This window comes from Mycteria americana, chromosome 17, assembly GCF_035582795.1.
Source record: "Mycteria americana isolate JAX WOST 10 ecotype Jacksonville Zoo and Gardens chromosome 17, USCA_MyAme_1.0, whole genome shotgun sequence".
NCBI lineage: Eukaryota > Metazoa > Chordata > Aves > Ciconiiformes > Ciconiidae > Mycteria > Mycteria americana.
The window spans coordinates 9,167,424-9,184,798 of NC_134381.1; the positions used below are offsets into that span (position 1 = coordinate 9,167,424).

Genomic DNA, 17,375 nt, shown 5'->3' on the forward strand with positions numbered 1-17,375 from the left:
AACCTAGCAAAACAATCTTTAATAATTAGAATGAAGATTTCAAAGTACATATTCTTGATAAGAATCATTTTATATCATCCCAGCCAAAAGCAAACCTTTTTGCCAGTAAGTTCAGTGACTTCAGTGAACTCTTTCCTCTCAGATCTTTAAGTATACTACTCAAGGAATCTCCAAACTTCATTCACTAATTCAGTGTAATAAACACTACCCTATTTTCAGCCTAATTTTCTAAGGAAAAAAATTAATCTGTGTACCACACCATCTACCATCTCAGCAAACTATGAATCTGTTGGCCAATTTCAATCAAATTTAGCAGCGGTGTAGAATTCTCACAGATAAGAAATTGCTTCCATTTTTCTGAAAACAGGTGACAAGGGAGAAAAGAGAAACTCAAACTAGTGGACTTGCTAGAGACAGTCACAGAAAACCAGGCTTCTTCCATTCTATTACCAGGGAACACCTTGATGTCCAGAGAAAGGAATCAGCTAAAGGGGCGGAATCAGAAGCAGAGATGCTTCTGTGTATTCAGGATATTATTTCAACATATTTTTCCAATCTACTTGTCACTAGCCTTTAATCACAAGACAATTACATTGCTGATCAACTAATCCTGTGAGTCATGACAACTGGAAAAAATGTTCTTCAGACCAACTCCTTTGAACATTAGTTAGGAGGTCCACAATGAAGCATGAATGGATTTAAAAACCTGCCTGGAGCAAACCGGGTACTCGGAGCTGGGTAGGGCGCATCAACCCAAGAACTGAACGATCTCCCGAGTTGGCTGCTACTGCCTCAGCTTGCGAGCTTCTAGGGTTTTCAGTAACTGACTGGATTGTCATACTGCTTTTGAGTTAATGCACCAAGTTAGTTATTTGTGTCATGCTACAGAGAAATCAAGCATGCACAACTAAGTAGCTCTGTCAGATCAAAAAAAGTTCTTTGTGTACATATTTTCCAAAGCATTTTGTACCAAAGGAGACCTCAGAGATTAATGCTTATTTTATTGAGATTATCAAACATGCTGAAATAGAAGACGCTTTGTCTAATGATATAATGAACCATTCTTTAAATTGTATTGCGCATACCTGGACTTCTCTCAATTCTGTTGCTCATGTCTAAGGTTAATGTTTTCAAGACCTCCATTACTTTCCATTGTCTTCCTCTCCTGCCCCTGTTCTATGCCCTGACACATTTTTATCTTTGTTCTTATCTTCTTATCTAGCAGAGGTTACCCTTCTTCTCTGAAAGATCCTGTACCGATATGTACACAAACCAATATACAAACCACCATAGATACAAGAATTTTTACGCTGATTTGCTCAATTCATCGCAGTGGAAATCACGGGAATGCCGTATTATTCCTCTTCTGTGACATGAGAACTACTATTACTATACCCTCTTACACACCTGTTTTCTTTCTTTATATGCCTTTGCTTCCTTTGTCAGCGCTAATATTTCCTTGAATAACAAAGTCTCCTGAGAGATACGTATGGCATCCAAATGTTTACAAAGCCACATTGCCTGAGGGAAGAAGAAAAAAAATACAGGTTGAAATACTTGGAAAGAAAATGAAGTATTTTTTCAGAAGGCTGCAGAAAGATAGAGAGTGTTTTCCTAGCCTTCCATTTAAGTACACAGACTATATGTGTAACTTTAAACAGTTTCTTATAAAGATGTTCAAGAGTCTAGGGCTTTGAATAAGGTCTTTTTCATCTACTGTACTATAACACAGGTTTTAAAGAAGAAAGCATTCTTCCTAGCATGCACACACCACCATCATCTGCAAAGTTTCTGTGGTCAGCTTTCTCTGTGGTTCAAATACAACTTTGACATTTTCAATTAAGCGGTACCAGTGGACATGGCAGACAATTGCCCATGCAAATGAAGCAATCCACAATATGGGAATATCACAAACGTGTAACTGTGGTACTCCTCCCAGGTTAATTAGTCCTGCTAAAAAGCTGGGGAAAAAAGGTAGGCAGACTTGTGTTGTATTACAGCAGTATCACTACCACTACCTGAGCAAGTTCTCGCAGAGCTCACTCAACCATTTCCATTTAACCTGTAGTGTAATATACAGGCATACCCCTTAGGAATGCCACCCTTCAACTTGTCTTGTGCTCTTCTATCAGTTTGACAATCCTGAAAATTATTTTCTCAGAATAAAATTTTCACAAGTGCTGATGTCAGTAGAAAGTAAAAAGGTAACTGGACAGTATAACAACACTGAAGGTAGCATACTTACAACTGTGGTTTTCCCAGAAGCAGGTGGACCAAGTACACAAATTCTTGGAGCTATGAAACAAGAATATATGAATGTCAAGATGCAGAACAGCAAAAACCCCAACCAGTTTCCCACTATTGCACTGCATAATATAAATGTAATCACAATGAAACAATTATTTCAGTTGGAAATCTGCCTCAATGCAGACTTCAGGATTGGGTTCCACTGAGGGAAAAAAGGGGAAACACTAAGTCAGTGACAGCTGGATCTTCTTTCAATCTCTGTGGTCAATGAGATTAATACTCTGACTAAACATGCCACTTAAGTATATATAAATCAATTTAAACACATGGATAGTTTAGTGGATGAACCAAAGCATGAGATGTGAATATTTCCTTATCCAAGTTTTACTTTTATTGCCAAAACATTGATTTAGACCTAACACATTCTGTGATGAAAAAATATTTTAGCTTGTACATGCAGGACAAGACTATTTAAAAGTGACTATTATCATAATCATAGAATGGTTGAGATTGGACGGGACTTCTTGAGATCATCTCTCATTTCTCTTACACAGTATGGTAGTAAAAATACTTTTTACTTTGACAAAGCTTTTAGCTCTCATCACAAAAAATGCAGTTTCACTTTTTAGTTTAATCTAAATAGGTTGTGTCAGGGTTCAGAGATTTAGATATTACAAAATTAAGTGCTCTCTCTCTACCCTTTTTGACAACTACCTTCCATTTTTCTAGTCATCATTAAAAGTAATTTTCTTTGTATCTTGTGCTTCTCTACTGCATGTCTCTCTCCTTTCCCTGAGGGGGCAAGGTGGGAAAAACACATCCCAGTTCTGAGGAATTCTTAATCTAACGCATATAGACAACACAATAGGCATTACTGTTGTAAGCTTCATTGGGAATGAATTAGAGGCAAGACAAACAAGGGAAAATGGAGTGACTCTTTGGAAAGTATTTGGGACTTTTTCCATGAACACACCTTGGGCTGCAATCCCTTGAGCTGTCATTTTATATTAACATCTTTGATGGTTTTTCCCCTAAACCTTGGGGGAAAAAAACCAAACCAAAACAGACTATATACAGAAGGGACTGATGAGTATTTACTGGGAGTAACATAGGTCAAAACAGAGGAGGGATCTACTCAGACAAAAACCTCTTCAGCTCTTGATAACCAAGGGAGATACAGTGTCTGATGGCAGCAGACAGGGAAGGATGTGAAATGTATTTTTATGAGGCCTTCCACGCACTTAACAGTTATTGGGCAGGTGCAATTTTTAAACATACATGAAACCCAAATTACAGATTCATCTTTACAAAGTTATCTGACTTGGAAGGTTTAAGAAAAACTCCCCCCTTATTGGTTCTTGCAAGTGCAACAGAACTAGTACACAATGTAGAAAAATACTTTAAAAGGATACATCAGCTGTTTTTATCACCTAATTTCTTTCAAATGTAATGTGATTAAATCCTAGGTTTTTTTTTTTTTTAATCTAACACCTTGAAACTCCAGCCCGGTACTTAGGAATTATTTATAAACAGCGTCATAAAAGAGTGCTCGGGTGCCAACACTAATCAACTTCTTCAAACCACTTCAAAGAAAATCAAAAAACCTTTCCATCCACAGATCCTTTTGAGGTTTAACTAGGAGCATGATTTAAAATTCACAAGAAAACCCTTAGGTATTGAAGCTTTAATACACAGCTTTCTTGGACAAACGTTTGATAAAAAACGAAACATACCATTATATACACCATATCATGCTTTAATATTGCCCAGGGCTACTGTAAATGCTCACTTTGTACTAAATCTGTTTTTCTCTCTGCTTAGTGGCTGGCAGCAGATGGGGCAGTGTAATTCACTGATTTACTCATTTGCACACTTGTAAGGCTCCTCTAAAGCATTCTCCCTAAACATATGACACAAGGGCACAACCAGGACACCACTGTATGTAATGTTTAACCCCCTCCAATCACCAAATAGTCAGTATTTAATACTGGAGGTCTGAACCAGCAGTTAAATGAAGTCAGGAAAATCTAGAAACTACCTTTTTCTTCAGTAAGAAATCATATTTCATTCCATGTTTAGTCTTGATGAGATGTTACAGGATTTACTCTTCCAAGTAAAGTAAGTTTTAACATTCAACAATGATTTTAGTAATAACAAAATTAATCCTGGAATAACACAAAAGAACAGCTGGACTCACTGAGTTCCATGTAAGTCCAAAAGATTCTATGATTAATATTAACGTGACAAAATTTGCTTAACTTGCAAGAGAAATCCTTTGTCAAACAGGAAAAGCACATAGTACATGACGAACATTCTTGCAGAACTTTTTTACATTTCTTCAGAGGTTTGACTGTAAAGGAAGAATTCACAGAAATGCCACTTGGATCCCAAAAGCTTTTCTTATTAGCACGAACCAAGATACAATGTAGAAAACTAGCATCTTTGTGTATGAAAGAATTTTCAGTCTTCATACGGTTCTTTAAGGCTTTTAGAAGGATCACATGAAAGAACGATAGTACCGAGCCTTAAGCACAAACACTTAGCCACACATTTGACCTACGAGATTTTCAAGACAGTTGTAAGCTATAATCATCATTAGACTTGTTTATATTTTTAAGAGTACTTTAGATCCTATTATTAATTAAAAAGGTTTTCTAACTTCACACCTGGGATAGATGCAATGCTTCTTTTCCACACATCTCTGTTTGAAATTTTCTCTAGGGCTAAAACTGTCTAGCAAGGCAAGATCATGAAAATTCATCACTTTACTGATGGCTCTAATAAGGTTTTTTTTTCTTCTAAATAGTCAGCACCTTCCGCCATGATCAAAAAGTAAAATCAACTCTGCTACAGATTTCTGTTACATTATTTTCCATATAATTTATTCTTAAAACAACATTTAGGCTTTAATTTTAATTGGAGTTCCTTCCCTTTCTTAGTAGGTTTTTCCAGACCAAAACCAGACAGCATTTTTCCTTTGACAAACAACTGCTGTAGTTCTATCTTTAGCCCCTAAGTACTGAAGTAATGAAATGGAAACCTGCCTAATTCTGTTCAAATAATGCTGCGGGGCTTAAGGACAAATGTTAGCTCAATGTGAAGAAATTTTATCAGCTTTCTATCAAACTGCATGAAATTCTTCCGCACATTTTCCACGGGTCTATAAAACAGATTGATTATTCATGCTGCCCGCATCAGAAAAGGCTGGACACAATTTACAGGATTTGATTTTTTTTTTTAAATATTTAGCAGCATTTCAATCAACATCCATCTGATCACCACCACTAAGAGCTCACAGCACCACTAGTGATAATGATTTCATTGGTGCTGCAGCAGAACTTTCATAATGGTTTACTACGGTTTTAAAGAAACATCAAAGCAACATGACACCAGCTATCCCTGACAGCTCATGCAGAACAAAAATTACAGTTCAGTTGTGCATACCCAAATATAATCTGCCTAAGGGTGAACAGTTTGTAAATCAAATAATTTGATTGAGTGTACATGCTTTTATTGTGCAGAATACAGACTTCCTATTCAATTTACCGGGTTTTGTTATACATACAAGTAGGCATGCTCACTGTTCCTTCATCCGAGATGCCACTGAGCAGTGGAACTCATTAACAACAGCTAGTAACTAACTAATCAAAAAACAGAGAATCTGCCAGCCCAGGTAGAATAGGAAACCAAATTTACACCTGACAAAAGGAGTAATTAGCGAGCTTAAAGACAACAGGAAATATCAGATGGGGCACAGAACGCATTAATAATTGATACACTAGAACTCTTTGTTATTCCCTTAGAGGGTTTCATTGTTATAACTGTTAAAGTGCATTTTTTATTAGATTACCCACTAAAAAAAGAAATTAAAAGCATCTTACCTATAACTATTCCAAAACGCTCACCTTTTTCTTTTTTTTTTTTTCCCCTCAAGACACAGTCTGAAAAGTTTTATCCATCATTTGCCTACTGAAGCGCAGCTTTCAAACAGCTGTTTACAAATAAGGAATTGAACTACTTATGGTGTCTCAATTTTCACTTACCATCATCGTTGTTTTGCTTTAAATGGTTTATCATATACTGAATGGGATCATCTGGCTTATGAATTAATAGTTCTTCAAGCATGTTCTGAAAATAAATAGGACAAAGTCAGAGGAAAATTTAACATAGCTATGCAGTCATGATATATTGCATTTTTACAGCAATGTTACAATGAGGATCTTAAAGAGTTTATAAATGCTTATTCATTTTCTTAAGGCCCCTTTCATCGACAAAACTGAGACTATGAAACCTATTTCAGATGCTTAAAAACTGAAGTAAAGCATGGTCAGAAAATTGCCAATAAAACAATAATCTATTTGCTTTAGCTTATTTATGATATATATAGACACCAGAAAGGTTTGGTGCCTCTATGTATCATATAGACCACCTTGAGTCTGGTGTCAATAATGGTTGAGTCAGCATTGACATAAACACCATACAAGGAGTTTTGAAAACCAAGTCAACTTAAATTAGTATCTCTGCAGGGCAAGTTAAACCTCCTTCTCAAGCAGGGTCCCACGAGTTTCGACTAGCCTAGAGGACTGCAGAACAGACACACAAAGCACACAAAACCAACAACCAATCAAAGCCACAAAAGCAGCACATCTCAGTTCTGTAACTGTATAGTCTTCCTCCGACATGAAAAGTAAGGGGGGGGGGAGGAAGGGGAAAAAAAAAGGCTTAAAGCATTTCCTTGAATGTCTATTTTGGAGCCCATTTTCATATTAAATGTTTGAGGTTATACAGGGCTTTGCTTCAGCTCCCACTGATAGCAGTGGGGGTCTTCTGCCGATTCCAGCAAGGATTGTAGCTTTACAGGCAGAGAAAGGAACAACACTGAGAAACACTAACTCCGTAGACTTTCCTACAAGGCATTTCAGCACAGCCAAGAATTCTGTAATTAAAACTAAACATCAAACAGCAACTAATGTTCTGACTTAGATTACCTACTGAAATGCTCATGCTGGAATAGTATGTCTTTTTCTAAAAATCAGTCAAAACGCTTTAATATTTGCAAGTAAATTCCATAAAGTCTGTATATTCCATAAAATTTTATACTCTGACCAATTGATTGTCTTTTATTAGTGTGGCCTATTTTGCTTTTCTGCTTCACTCACTTCATTAGAATAATTAAAACACTCAATTTTTTTAATAAACTGTTTCACATGCAAGTTCTGATGCTTCGAGGTCTGGGTAGCACATAGCATGAAGTATAAAATTTGCATTTTTATTGGAAGTTAATTTAAAAATTATTACTTTCCAGCAACAGTTATTTAAACTAAGAAATCTGAATTTGGCACTACAACTATCAGCAGCTTTAAAAATAACAAACCTAGAACATTTGGTCTTCTTACAATTCAATATTGTTCAGGCTGACAATGATTGATACTTCCACTATTTTGTGCTCAAATCCCACCAGCACTGACATGCACGCTCTGTTTTATCCAGTTTAATTTTACACGAGCAGCTCTGTTAATTGCTGGAGGAGGTTCACGGCTTGGGTCTCGTGTTTTAGGTTTCACATTTTGAGTTTTGTAAATGTTTAAGTTTAGGACAATAATTTCAAGCTGTGTTTGTTTGTACCATTATGTTGCTACAACACAATTGAAGCATGAAAAAGAAAACAACGCTCTGAGTAAATCCCATAAGCATTTTACGTCATGTGGGAGCCTGCAGCTGCATCCAGTGCCTCATGGCACGCAAAACAGTATTTCCATAAAAACCCCACAAATACTATGCCACACTGGTCATACCAAATGGCCTTGAAGTTACATGAAAAAAAAAAAAAGAAAAGCGGCGAAAAAAAGAAAAGGAAAGAAAAATAAGCATTTGTGTGTTTTCCAGTGAGATTTGAAAAAGTAAAAAGGCCTTATGACATACAAATCCGAGTCATGAGAAGAGTTAGCACCGGTACACGGGGGAGTCTCTCCAACAAGTTCTCAGAACAGAACAGCACCAGAGGATTTAGTCCCTCGCACAAACCTCCCCGTGCTGGACAAAAGGGCTTTTTCCAAACTTACAGAACGACACATACCTTTCTCTAAGGCAGGGAAACCCATCTCGCTATTTACTGAAACCACAACGATGGAAGAAGTGTACTTCTTTTTCTTTATTTTTGACACACATCTCCACAGAAAAGCCACAACAGCAGCAGGAACGCACGGAGAAACACTTTGAAACGGGTAAGCAGGCTGCAACGCGTCACCCGCCAGCCCCTGGCTCTGGAAGGGCAAAACCCTTCACCTCGGTTTTTCCCGCGCTTAATTTGTTACTGCCTCCTCCTCCTCCTCCCTGTCCTGCCAAGCCTGCCTCTCCTTTCACGGACTCAACACCTTTCTTCCACAGGCTGCCGCTTTCTTCCGCAAAAAAATGACGTGTATGAACCCTAGCAATTGCCAGGCGATTATTAAAATAAGTTAATTAATTAAGAGAGCCCTCGGCCGGTGCACGTTCCCTCAGACGGGGACACCCACCCGCGCCTTTCCACAGGCGCCCGGTACCGGCCGCTGGGGGAAATGGCCGCGGCGCTGCCCCCCAGGCGAGCCTGCCCGGGGCCGCCCCGGGCCCGGGCCCGGGCCTCCCCGGGGCAGCACCGCGGGACGCCCGGCCGCCGGCGGAGGCCGTGAGGAAACGGGCCCCGCCCCCGGGGCCAGGCCGGCGCCGCGGGTGCCCCTCACCGCCCCCCCGGGCCCGCCAGGCCGCCCCCGCGCTCCGGAGGAGACGGTGGGGGGTCCCCGCCGTGCCCCCGGGGCGGGCGCGGCCCGTTCACCTGCAGGAGCCGGAAAAGCTCCCGCTCCTCCGCGTAGGCGCCCACCGGCGGCGGCCACGGCCGGGCGGGGGCGTCCATGGCCGCCCCTAGCAACCATCCCCGCCGCCGCACTGCGTTGCTAAGGAGCGCGTCATCACTCCGCGACGCGGAAAGGCCCCGCCCCGCTCAGCGCTGCCGGGGAGGAGGGTGACCACCGCCTCGCTAACAGCACCGGGGGGTGGCGCCATCGAACGGCGACGCGCCCCACCCTGGGAAGTGGGGCGTGACGTCAGAGCGGTTGCCAGGGAGACGGCGGCGCGGTTGCCGGGGCGACGGCGGCGCGGCGGGAGGTGCCGGGGCGCCCGGGGGAGCCCGGTCAGCCGCTGCCCGCACCGGCCGCTCTCGGCGGGGCTGCCGCGCCGCCCCGGCCCGCCCGCCGGGCTGCGCCGGCCGGTAGGGAGCCGCAGGGCTCGCCGAGCTGCCGGGGGCGGGCGGGAGCGGAGGGGCGAGGCCCGCCCTCAGCGCGGGGCCCCGGGCCGCAGGACGGGGCTCGGGGGGGGCTGGTGGTTCTCGGGCGGGCGGGCGGCAGCCGAGCTGCCGAGCTGGCTTCGCGTAACGCCGGAGCTTTTAAGCCACTCGGGCAGTAGTTCTACGCCGGGTAAGAGGGGTCAGCTCTCCCGCCGGTCCCTTCCGGGCCGTGCGTTCGATGCATTGCCACAGAATGTTTCCAATAGACCCACGAGGGTTCATGGCACCCGGTTGCCAGGGGTCCCCTCTGGGTTCTCTGCCTCTCTGTGCAGCATCATTACCACCTCATTGACTTACTGTCTGGGGCTCTGGGCCTGCAGGGCTTCGACACAACATATCTTCTCTTTTTTTCTTCTCCTTTTTTTTTTCTTTTTAAAGTTTTCCACTAACCTGCACAATTCCAACTCGGGTGAAAGACAGAGTTACATATGTAGCATTGCATCATTTCTAAAAAGTAGCTTCCTTTCTCTCCTTCTCTCCCGAAATCCAGGAGGGGGAAAACATGAATGAGGTAAAGGAGGCTCTAAGAAACATAGAGCAGCACTACAAGCTCTTCCTGCAGCAGCAGTTTACGTTTATCGGAGCACTGCAGCACACCCGAGAGAACGCACATGACATGATCAGACCTGTGGCGAGCATCAGCCAGGTACAACGTATTCAGCACAAAGTTCTCTGCCGATGAGAACAGGGACCAACGCGGTGCTGTCGCGCGCTTGGCTCTAGTTCAGGGATGAAGAAATGTTTTTACTAAGGGAAGATGCACAAAAACTCTCTCGTAACATTTGTGCATAACTCTGCAAACCAGCGGCAAAAGGTTAAGTAGGGGAGAGAAATACCTATGGTAGGCCTTCCCATTTACAGAGAAGGAATTTTATTGCTGAGCATCATTTTGTGATTTAGTTTTAACACCATCATTTCGCTGCTGAGGCATAGCCAGAAATACCGGGTACAAGAATACAATCAAACCAACCCCCCTTCCCCAGCCACACGTGGAATCTGTAATCCTTAACTTGTAGTAACCAGCATGTTTGCCTCTTCCCCCTGGTATTGGTGCTGCTGTATCTTTCTATAGTGCTTATTAAAAATAATGGCTGTGTTACAGAGGTAGGATGATGGATTGAGGGCTGAAAGTCCCAAGTGGGCTAGGGGGTTTCTGGGCTGGTAAGTGAATTGTCTTGGAATTTTTATAGCATGGGATGTTTTAAGTAGTGCGAAGAACTTAGACCACCTGCAGACAGAGGGGGAAGAAAAATCTAAATAAAATTAGAATTGTGGATGTGAGGCAGCAGAACCCAGGCACAAAACCCAGATGGATGCCAAAGCCAGAGTGAAAGCCAAGCTGTTATTAGGTTAGGACACAAAAGTGAGCTGGTTGTCTTTTCTAAGGGCTGACTCTCTCTAATATAAGGGCTTTGCTTGTAACATTGACGAGATCGCAACAGACATTACACTGAACCATTTTTTTCCAAAAATAGGCATTGAGATTTTGTATAACATGATGCTGTTTTTAAAAGTGCCAATATTTCCGTGGTACTGAGCAAGCTTGGACTCTGCTTCTTGGCAGAGGTGGAAGGGCTGCTTGTCGTGGGGGTGAAACCTCGTAGGCAACGACTTCAGCAATTACATTGATCCACAGCATCGTTTGTGATACAGTAACACGTGGACTTAATGGTGGCAAACTGTAGTGCCCTGAGGGTACAAGCCTGTTACCTCAGGGGGAGGACGGGAAAGGGAAACGAGCAAGTTACTGGGGAGAACAGGGAGCAATTGGTGCAGCACATGCTGGTGACGCGTTGTGCAGGAATGGAACCACTACCAAAGAAAGTTCCCTGGGGACAAAACCAGACACCCATTTTATTTCACTACCATTCTCCTGAATCAGCCCAACCCTATTTTTAATTTTGAATGGGAGGGCACAAGAATAAAAGCAACAAATGCAGAAATATGTGTGGTCTCAGCCTACAGCTGACTTGACTGCCAGCTTTCTTTGCATATAAACATAGACGCTACAGAAAAAAAAGATATTGCACTTGAACATGGCTGCATTTCTAACCCCTAAAAACTGTATGTGGTAGCATTTTTAGTGTTGAGTGATGACATTTCTCAGAGAAAAGAGGAGAGCACAGTAGAAAGATCGAAGAGCACACCACAGTCAGGCAATGGCAACAGCTCCTTAAAGACTTCTACATGGAGTAGGGTATAAAGTCAAATCCCAAGTGGTTTGGTGAGACAAGCTCCTCAGTCATTGCTTCAGCCAGAGATTCAGATCACCAGTGAGTCCCTGCGCTGCAGAGCCTGGCTGTGGTCACGACATCGGCGCAGCGTAGGGGCTCTCCGTGAACTCCCCTGGCTGCAGCCCAACTGCTCATCAGCAGCTGGCTCATGCAGAGCTGGGCAGCCCTTGCAGGCCCTTGTTCCTGTAGTCCTGGTCCCCATCCTGGTTACGCAGGTGCATTAACTCTCTGGTGTTGATGCGGACAAAACAAAGTCCTGTTATCGCATCGGTGAACATCCAGGCTAAAATGCTATTCTCTTTAGGACTATTTCTGCTCACAGCAGCAATAAAAAAATCCTGCCACTCACAAGGACACAACGCTCAGCGAACAGTGTGGAAGGAGGAATCTGTAGTGGAAATGGACCCTTAGGGGCCATTTTTTATTTTTCTTACGAACCTGCTGAGAATTTGTCCAAGCACATAGCATGGCTTTTCTGTATGCAGGAACTGTACCGATGTTGGAACAGCTACTTTGTTCTTGTCTTGAAATCTTACAGAAAGCACTGAAGGTGTTAGAGTCCAGCTATGACTGCCAACCAGCCACTCAGTATTTTATATTCTGACCACTCATGTCTGAAGTGCCTGTAATTTCTTTGGAGAAGAGACTTAATCTCTTGGCATAATGTTTCATCATGCAACGCCATTCACTCTGAGTAACAAAAATGCTCAAGGCAAGTAGGGAATATCATAGCTATAACAGGTTAGTGAGGACAATTTAGGTTAAATGGGTTTAGTTTGCAGTCACAGCTAGTGGTGCCAAATAAAGAACCATGAAGAATGCGTGTATGTGCAAACACATCCACACTGTTACTCCAAACCAGTCCCAGTTTGATCACTCACCTCCCACCCCGCTCTGCCTAGGCAGCCGTGGCAGTGGCAGAGGGAGCCCTGCTCAGAGCAGACAGAAACCTCCCCTCACGCTCAACCTGTTTCTGCAGGGCTTGCAGCAGAGCTGCGGTTTTGGCTGTGGTACTCCTACACTTCTTCAAAGAGGGAGGAAGGCTCACTGGTGCGCTGACGAGCAGATCCATCACCCCAGCCTTCTTCAGTCATGATGAATGACAAGCAAACATCTCAGGCATGCTCTAGAAATCTTACCGCCTGCCGCTGTATTGCAGTTTCCATAGTGGCTCATGCCTGCAGAGTCACGAGAGAAAGCAGCTTCTCGTCCCTAACCTAAGGAACTTTGCAGCGTAAGTTAAATGTAATTTAACATGCATGACTCTGTCTTTCCCCATGTTGCACTCTACAGGTACAGTCCTACATGGACCATCACTGTAACAACTCCACGGACAGGCGTATCCTCAACATGTTCCTAAACATCTGCAATGATCTAAGCAAGCTCTGCCACAAGCTGGAAACCGTGCATTCTGGTAACAACATAACCAATGGCATTCGGGAGAGATGCAAGCTGCTCCTTAGCCACAGCAACGATCTGAGCACCATCCGAGCTAAGTAGGTCTCTCCATCAGCTTAGTTCCTTTGAGGCGATTGTCAATGCCGGGGGCCTGTCACAAGAATGCATATTCCCACTTGACTTCTCCATCAATTCTGTTACATCATCTTTCTGCCTTCAGTGAGGGTACAAGCTGCTACCCAGTTTACTGCTCCAGCTGTTGGGAAAACATTGCCAGCCTCCATTCACAAAAAGGGGTTGGTTTGTTTATTCATTCTTTTTACTGGTGCATGGAAGGGCATATACAGGCAGGTTAGTACCCTGAAGTCCCGTGCAATGCTCAGGCAGTTTACCTCCTCCTTCCTCCTCTTCCTGCTCTGCATGTAGCTAATTTCTGTGGGGCAAGTGTCTGTACATGCTCTTGAACTCTTCCAGATCTAGCCCAACAGCCAGGATGGTGCGTTTGGCAGGACTCATTTCTCAAGATGCAATTCTGTCCGTGCCTTCTTGTTTTGGGGAAATGGCTGGCTGTGCATTTCTGCTCTTCCCAGGGGGTCTCAGGGGAACGCCGTCGGCTCACCAAGGTTGCATTGCTGGGAGTACTCTGCCAATTGTTTCCTTCTGTCCCACAGATACCCCCATGATGTTGTGAATCACCTGAGCTGTGATGAAGCAAAGAATCATTATGGAGGTGTGGTGAGCCTCATCCCCATCGTTCTAGACTGCATGAAGGAGTGGGTAACCCACATTGAGAAGCTGCCACGGCACGTGCTGTATAACGTGAGTGGTGGAAGTGCTATCTCTGAGAAGAGGGCACCCCAGGATGCCCTAGCTAGGGCAGCCATTTCCCAGACACCACATTCTGTGCACCCTGAAGCTCAGACCTCAACTAGTAACAAAGATAAGGTGCAAGTGCAGGGGAGTAAGCATGTCCGAAAGAAGAACCTAAATGACACAGAAAATCACAGTGGGAAACTTAAAGGTCCCTGGAAACCACCAGGTAGACACGCCTTTTAGAGGATCAAAGTTTATGCAACTTCTGCTTACCACCTTTAATCAGGTGGCTGATTAAAGACAGTGAAATGAATACTAGAGACCCTTCCTATCGGAGTCCACTCTCTGAAGAGTTAGCCTGGTAAGCCAGCCTTGGACAGATACGTACTCTCTCTTTTGCTGATGTTTCCACTCTCCTCCTTAAAGTTGTATCCCAACAAAAGTAGCTGTAGCACTACAGCTGGTCCCTTCGACCAGCACTGCGGTGAGAGCAGGGAATAGTCAGGAGCAATCAGGTTATAATCGCTCAGATACGAATCTTGGGCCAGCTACTTGTAATGGGATTTTACACTTTCTCAGACTTCTTTGTGAGGAACACCCACTCACTCGCCGAAGCCAGACATGTGAAGAACCTGCGTGTCTGAAGGACATGATGCAGAGCAGCAAAGGCCTCTCATTATGCATTCAGACGTGTGTTTGAGATTTAGACTTGTCCCTGAAGTTCCCTCACCCCCATTGAAATTGCCTGGTTATTTGGACCAAAGAATCAAAGTCTACAGGACACTAATGATGTCTCCCTTCCATGCTGCTGGCTACAGGAAAGGTCAGCGTGCTTTAGCTGCACCGACTGTGCTCTGCTGCGTCCTTTTTGCAGGTTCTCACACCATTGCTGGTACACGCCACTCAGAACATCTTCCCTTACACCTGTTTGACTCCCTTGCTGTCAGAGCTAGAGATGTAAAGGAGAACAAACTTCATTTTGCACTTAGTTTGGTGTGCTGACAATATCCAAACTTGAATAAAACACCCTGTCCTCCCCAGAGCTCCGCAAAGCTAACGAAGTCATTTCCAGTTGACGTGATTCATGGGAATCTGGTGGGAGCAGAGAGAGTGAGAAAGCTGTGGCCATTTTCAGATCATTCCTTTTCAAATTGCAAGTTAAAATGTCTGTGCTTTCCCTTTTTTGAGATGAGAATCTGGCTCGCCTAGCTTCCAAGGATGTTATAAGGCTTAGTTCATTAAAACCGCAAGGCATTTGAAACAGTCTCATATTGCTTTTATGCCAGCACTTCACAATTCCAGCAGTGACTTTATACCAGTGCTGAAAACAGCTTGCTTTCCAGCCTGCTTAGGGAGGGTCAGCAGAGTCCCAGGCTCTCCCCATTCCCTGGAGCTGATATGCATTTTTGGTGGTGCTTTTATTCAAGCACTGTTAACTACAAACTTAGGATCTTGATAATGCGGTGTCTTCCCTGTATTTGACTGCTCTTTTCCCCTCCCACAGGCACATTAGCTCCTGTTCTTTGCTTCCTGCTGGAAGACACTCCTGAATAAACAATTCCCCCTTGCATACCTGGCTCAGTTTGCTAAAATTGTGAGAAAGCTTTTGCCTGAAGATGACCGGATTTTGGCAACAAGCAGCCAACAAAGAAGGGAGAATTAATACAGAGGAGGGAGCATAGGAAGGAATGAGAGCTCAGATGAAATGGGAAGTATTTTCAGGAGCATTTGTATTCCTCACATAACCCCACCTCCTTTTGCACTTTTTCCCCTTCCCCTATCCACATGTGCTGCAATGCAATACATCTATCCACCCTGGAATAGAAGCCTATTTTTAGGAGACATCATAATCGAACTGAATTGAACCTTGGTGAACTCAAAATGGTAACAAAGCTTGCCAGGGTCACACAGAGACTCCTAGGCACTACTGGGGCCACAGCCAGCTAAACGTGACCGTCGCCCTCTCAGGCTTTATTTGAGAGCCCTGTTGCAGAGGCAGCTTCAGGCAGAAAAATCAAAGTTGCTCGCAGCTGCCCTATTGTGTTTCATGTTGCAAAGACAAGTGTCCGATGACAGTTGGTGTGTCGGAAAGTTTTTCAAAACAAGTACACGCTATGTGGACTAAAAGATGACAAGTGTTGGGGACACGAGGGACGCTATTCCCAGATCTTGTTTCCAGCCTTCCTCACCCTGTCGTATAGTTTAAATTTGAACACGCAGGCTCTGATGAGACCAAAATTATCCTCCAGTTTGTAGTTCACTTTCAACGTCCACAGTCCAGCGCAGCACAAATTGTGTGTCAGAACAGTTCTGTCAAACCCTGCCTGCCACCTCCCCTACCCCGCTGTTCGAAATGGCAGTGCAGTTGTCCGTTCGTACTTGACAGAGGTTGAGATACACGCAAGAAACATAGTTCCCAAACCTTAATAATAATTTCTAGCCTAGCCCTATCCTTTCAATCAGCCTTACTCAGCCAAAATTTTACGACACAAGCAGAAAAATGAGTGCAAAAAACTTGCAGTCTGAGGTTTGGTAATGATATGACCAGAATCTGTTGGAAGACTGCAGAGTTAAGTCTCACAAAAACATCTAGACAAATTACTTAATTTCCATACAAGTTCTCCTCTTCCAGAGTGGATGGACACTTCAAAAGACAAAAAGATACAGCAAGAATTGTTTTTCTCTACTACAAATCAAGCTGTTTGAAGAATTTACATAAACAGGATGTAAAAGCCAAACACAGAAGTGCAATAAAGTTTTACTTTAGCCTCTGTGAGCATAAAATTCCAAGATACACACTGAGAAACCAGGCAGGGCACCAACCTGACTTACCCAGAGATCTGTCACTTAGTCCGGGAAATAAATGCCGCTTTTTCCTTCAAAGACTGAAACAGAGATACAGGCTGGCAGCTGATGACCTCAACAGAATCCTGGCATCCGTAGGCCACAAGCTACCCCTGTGCTCCCCTCGATTCAGCTAAGGGCCAAACCAGGCTTTGGTCAACCTGTAACCAGGCCAAAATGTTCTGTATGGAACCTCCGGTCCCAGCGTCCCAGTCGCCGAGAGGACGGGGCCGGCCCGGAGCCCAGGAGTTCCGAGCCAGTGTCAGGGCTGGAGGGGGCTCCTCAGGGGCGGCCGCGGGCGGCCCAAGGGAGAGGGGGAACTCGGCGTCCCCAAAAACGCCGTTAAAGCCGATGCGGAGCGAAGTGCCGGGGCGAAGTGCCGGGCTTCGCGGGGCCTCTAGTGGCCGCGGCCGGGAAACGCCGTGGGACGCGGGGCGAGCGGGGCCCGTCCCGGCTGCGGGAGCGCGCTGTAACCGGCGCCGGGCTCTCCCCCATCCCCAGGCCGGGTTCTCCCCAGGGCC

General features: G+C 44.3%; 2 protein-coding genes across 5 annotated transcripts in view; one reads left to right on the top strand and one right to left on the bottom strand.

The window, feature by feature from the left end:
* AK8 (adenylate kinase 8) overlaps positions 1–9,239 on the bottom strand; it is a 73,124-nt gene extending 63,885 nt beyond the window's left edge. The window contains exons 1-4 of one of the 2 annotated variants that reach the window (XM_075519743.1): positions 9,059–9,239; positions 6,291–6,375; positions 2,246–2,295; positions 1,408–1,521 (exon numbers count right to left, since the gene is read on the bottom strand). In XM_075519743.1, coding sequence (XP_075375858.1) covers positions 1,408–1,521; positions 2,246–2,295; positions 6,291–6,375; positions 9,059–9,136 — 327 coding nt within the window. In that variant the 5' untranslated portion in view covers positions 9,137–9,239. Of the gene's footprint in view, positions 1–1,407; positions 1,522–2,245; positions 2,296–6,290; positions 6,376–8,323; positions 8,470–9,058 lie in introns of those variants that run through there. The other variant, XM_075519744.1, reaches the window with a different exon arrangement.
* On the top strand, positions 8,378–17,054 carry SPACA9 (sperm acrosome associated 9). Of its 3 annotated transcripts, XM_075519746.1 has the most exons (5): positions 9,253–9,490; positions 10,056–10,211; positions 13,093–13,295; positions 13,869–14,016; positions 15,515–17,054. In XM_075519746.1, the coding sequence occupies exons 2-5, from the start codon at positions 10,068–10,070 to the stop codon at positions 15,521–15,523; spliced, it is 504 nt and encodes a 167-aa protein (XP_075375861.1). In that variant the 5' UTR covers positions 9,253–9,490; positions 10,056–10,067; the 3' UTR covers positions 15,524–17,054. The 3 variants fall into 3 exon arrangements, with proteins under 3 accessions (XP_075375860.1, XP_075375862.1, XP_075375861.1); XM_075519745.1 differs by lacking the exon at positions 9,253–9,490 and adding an exon at positions 8,378–8,471 and having other exon boundaries at positions 13,869–17,051; XM_075519747.1 differs by having other exon boundaries at positions 9,238–9,490; positions 13,869–17,049.
* Positions 17,055–17,375: the final 321 nt, after the last annotated feature.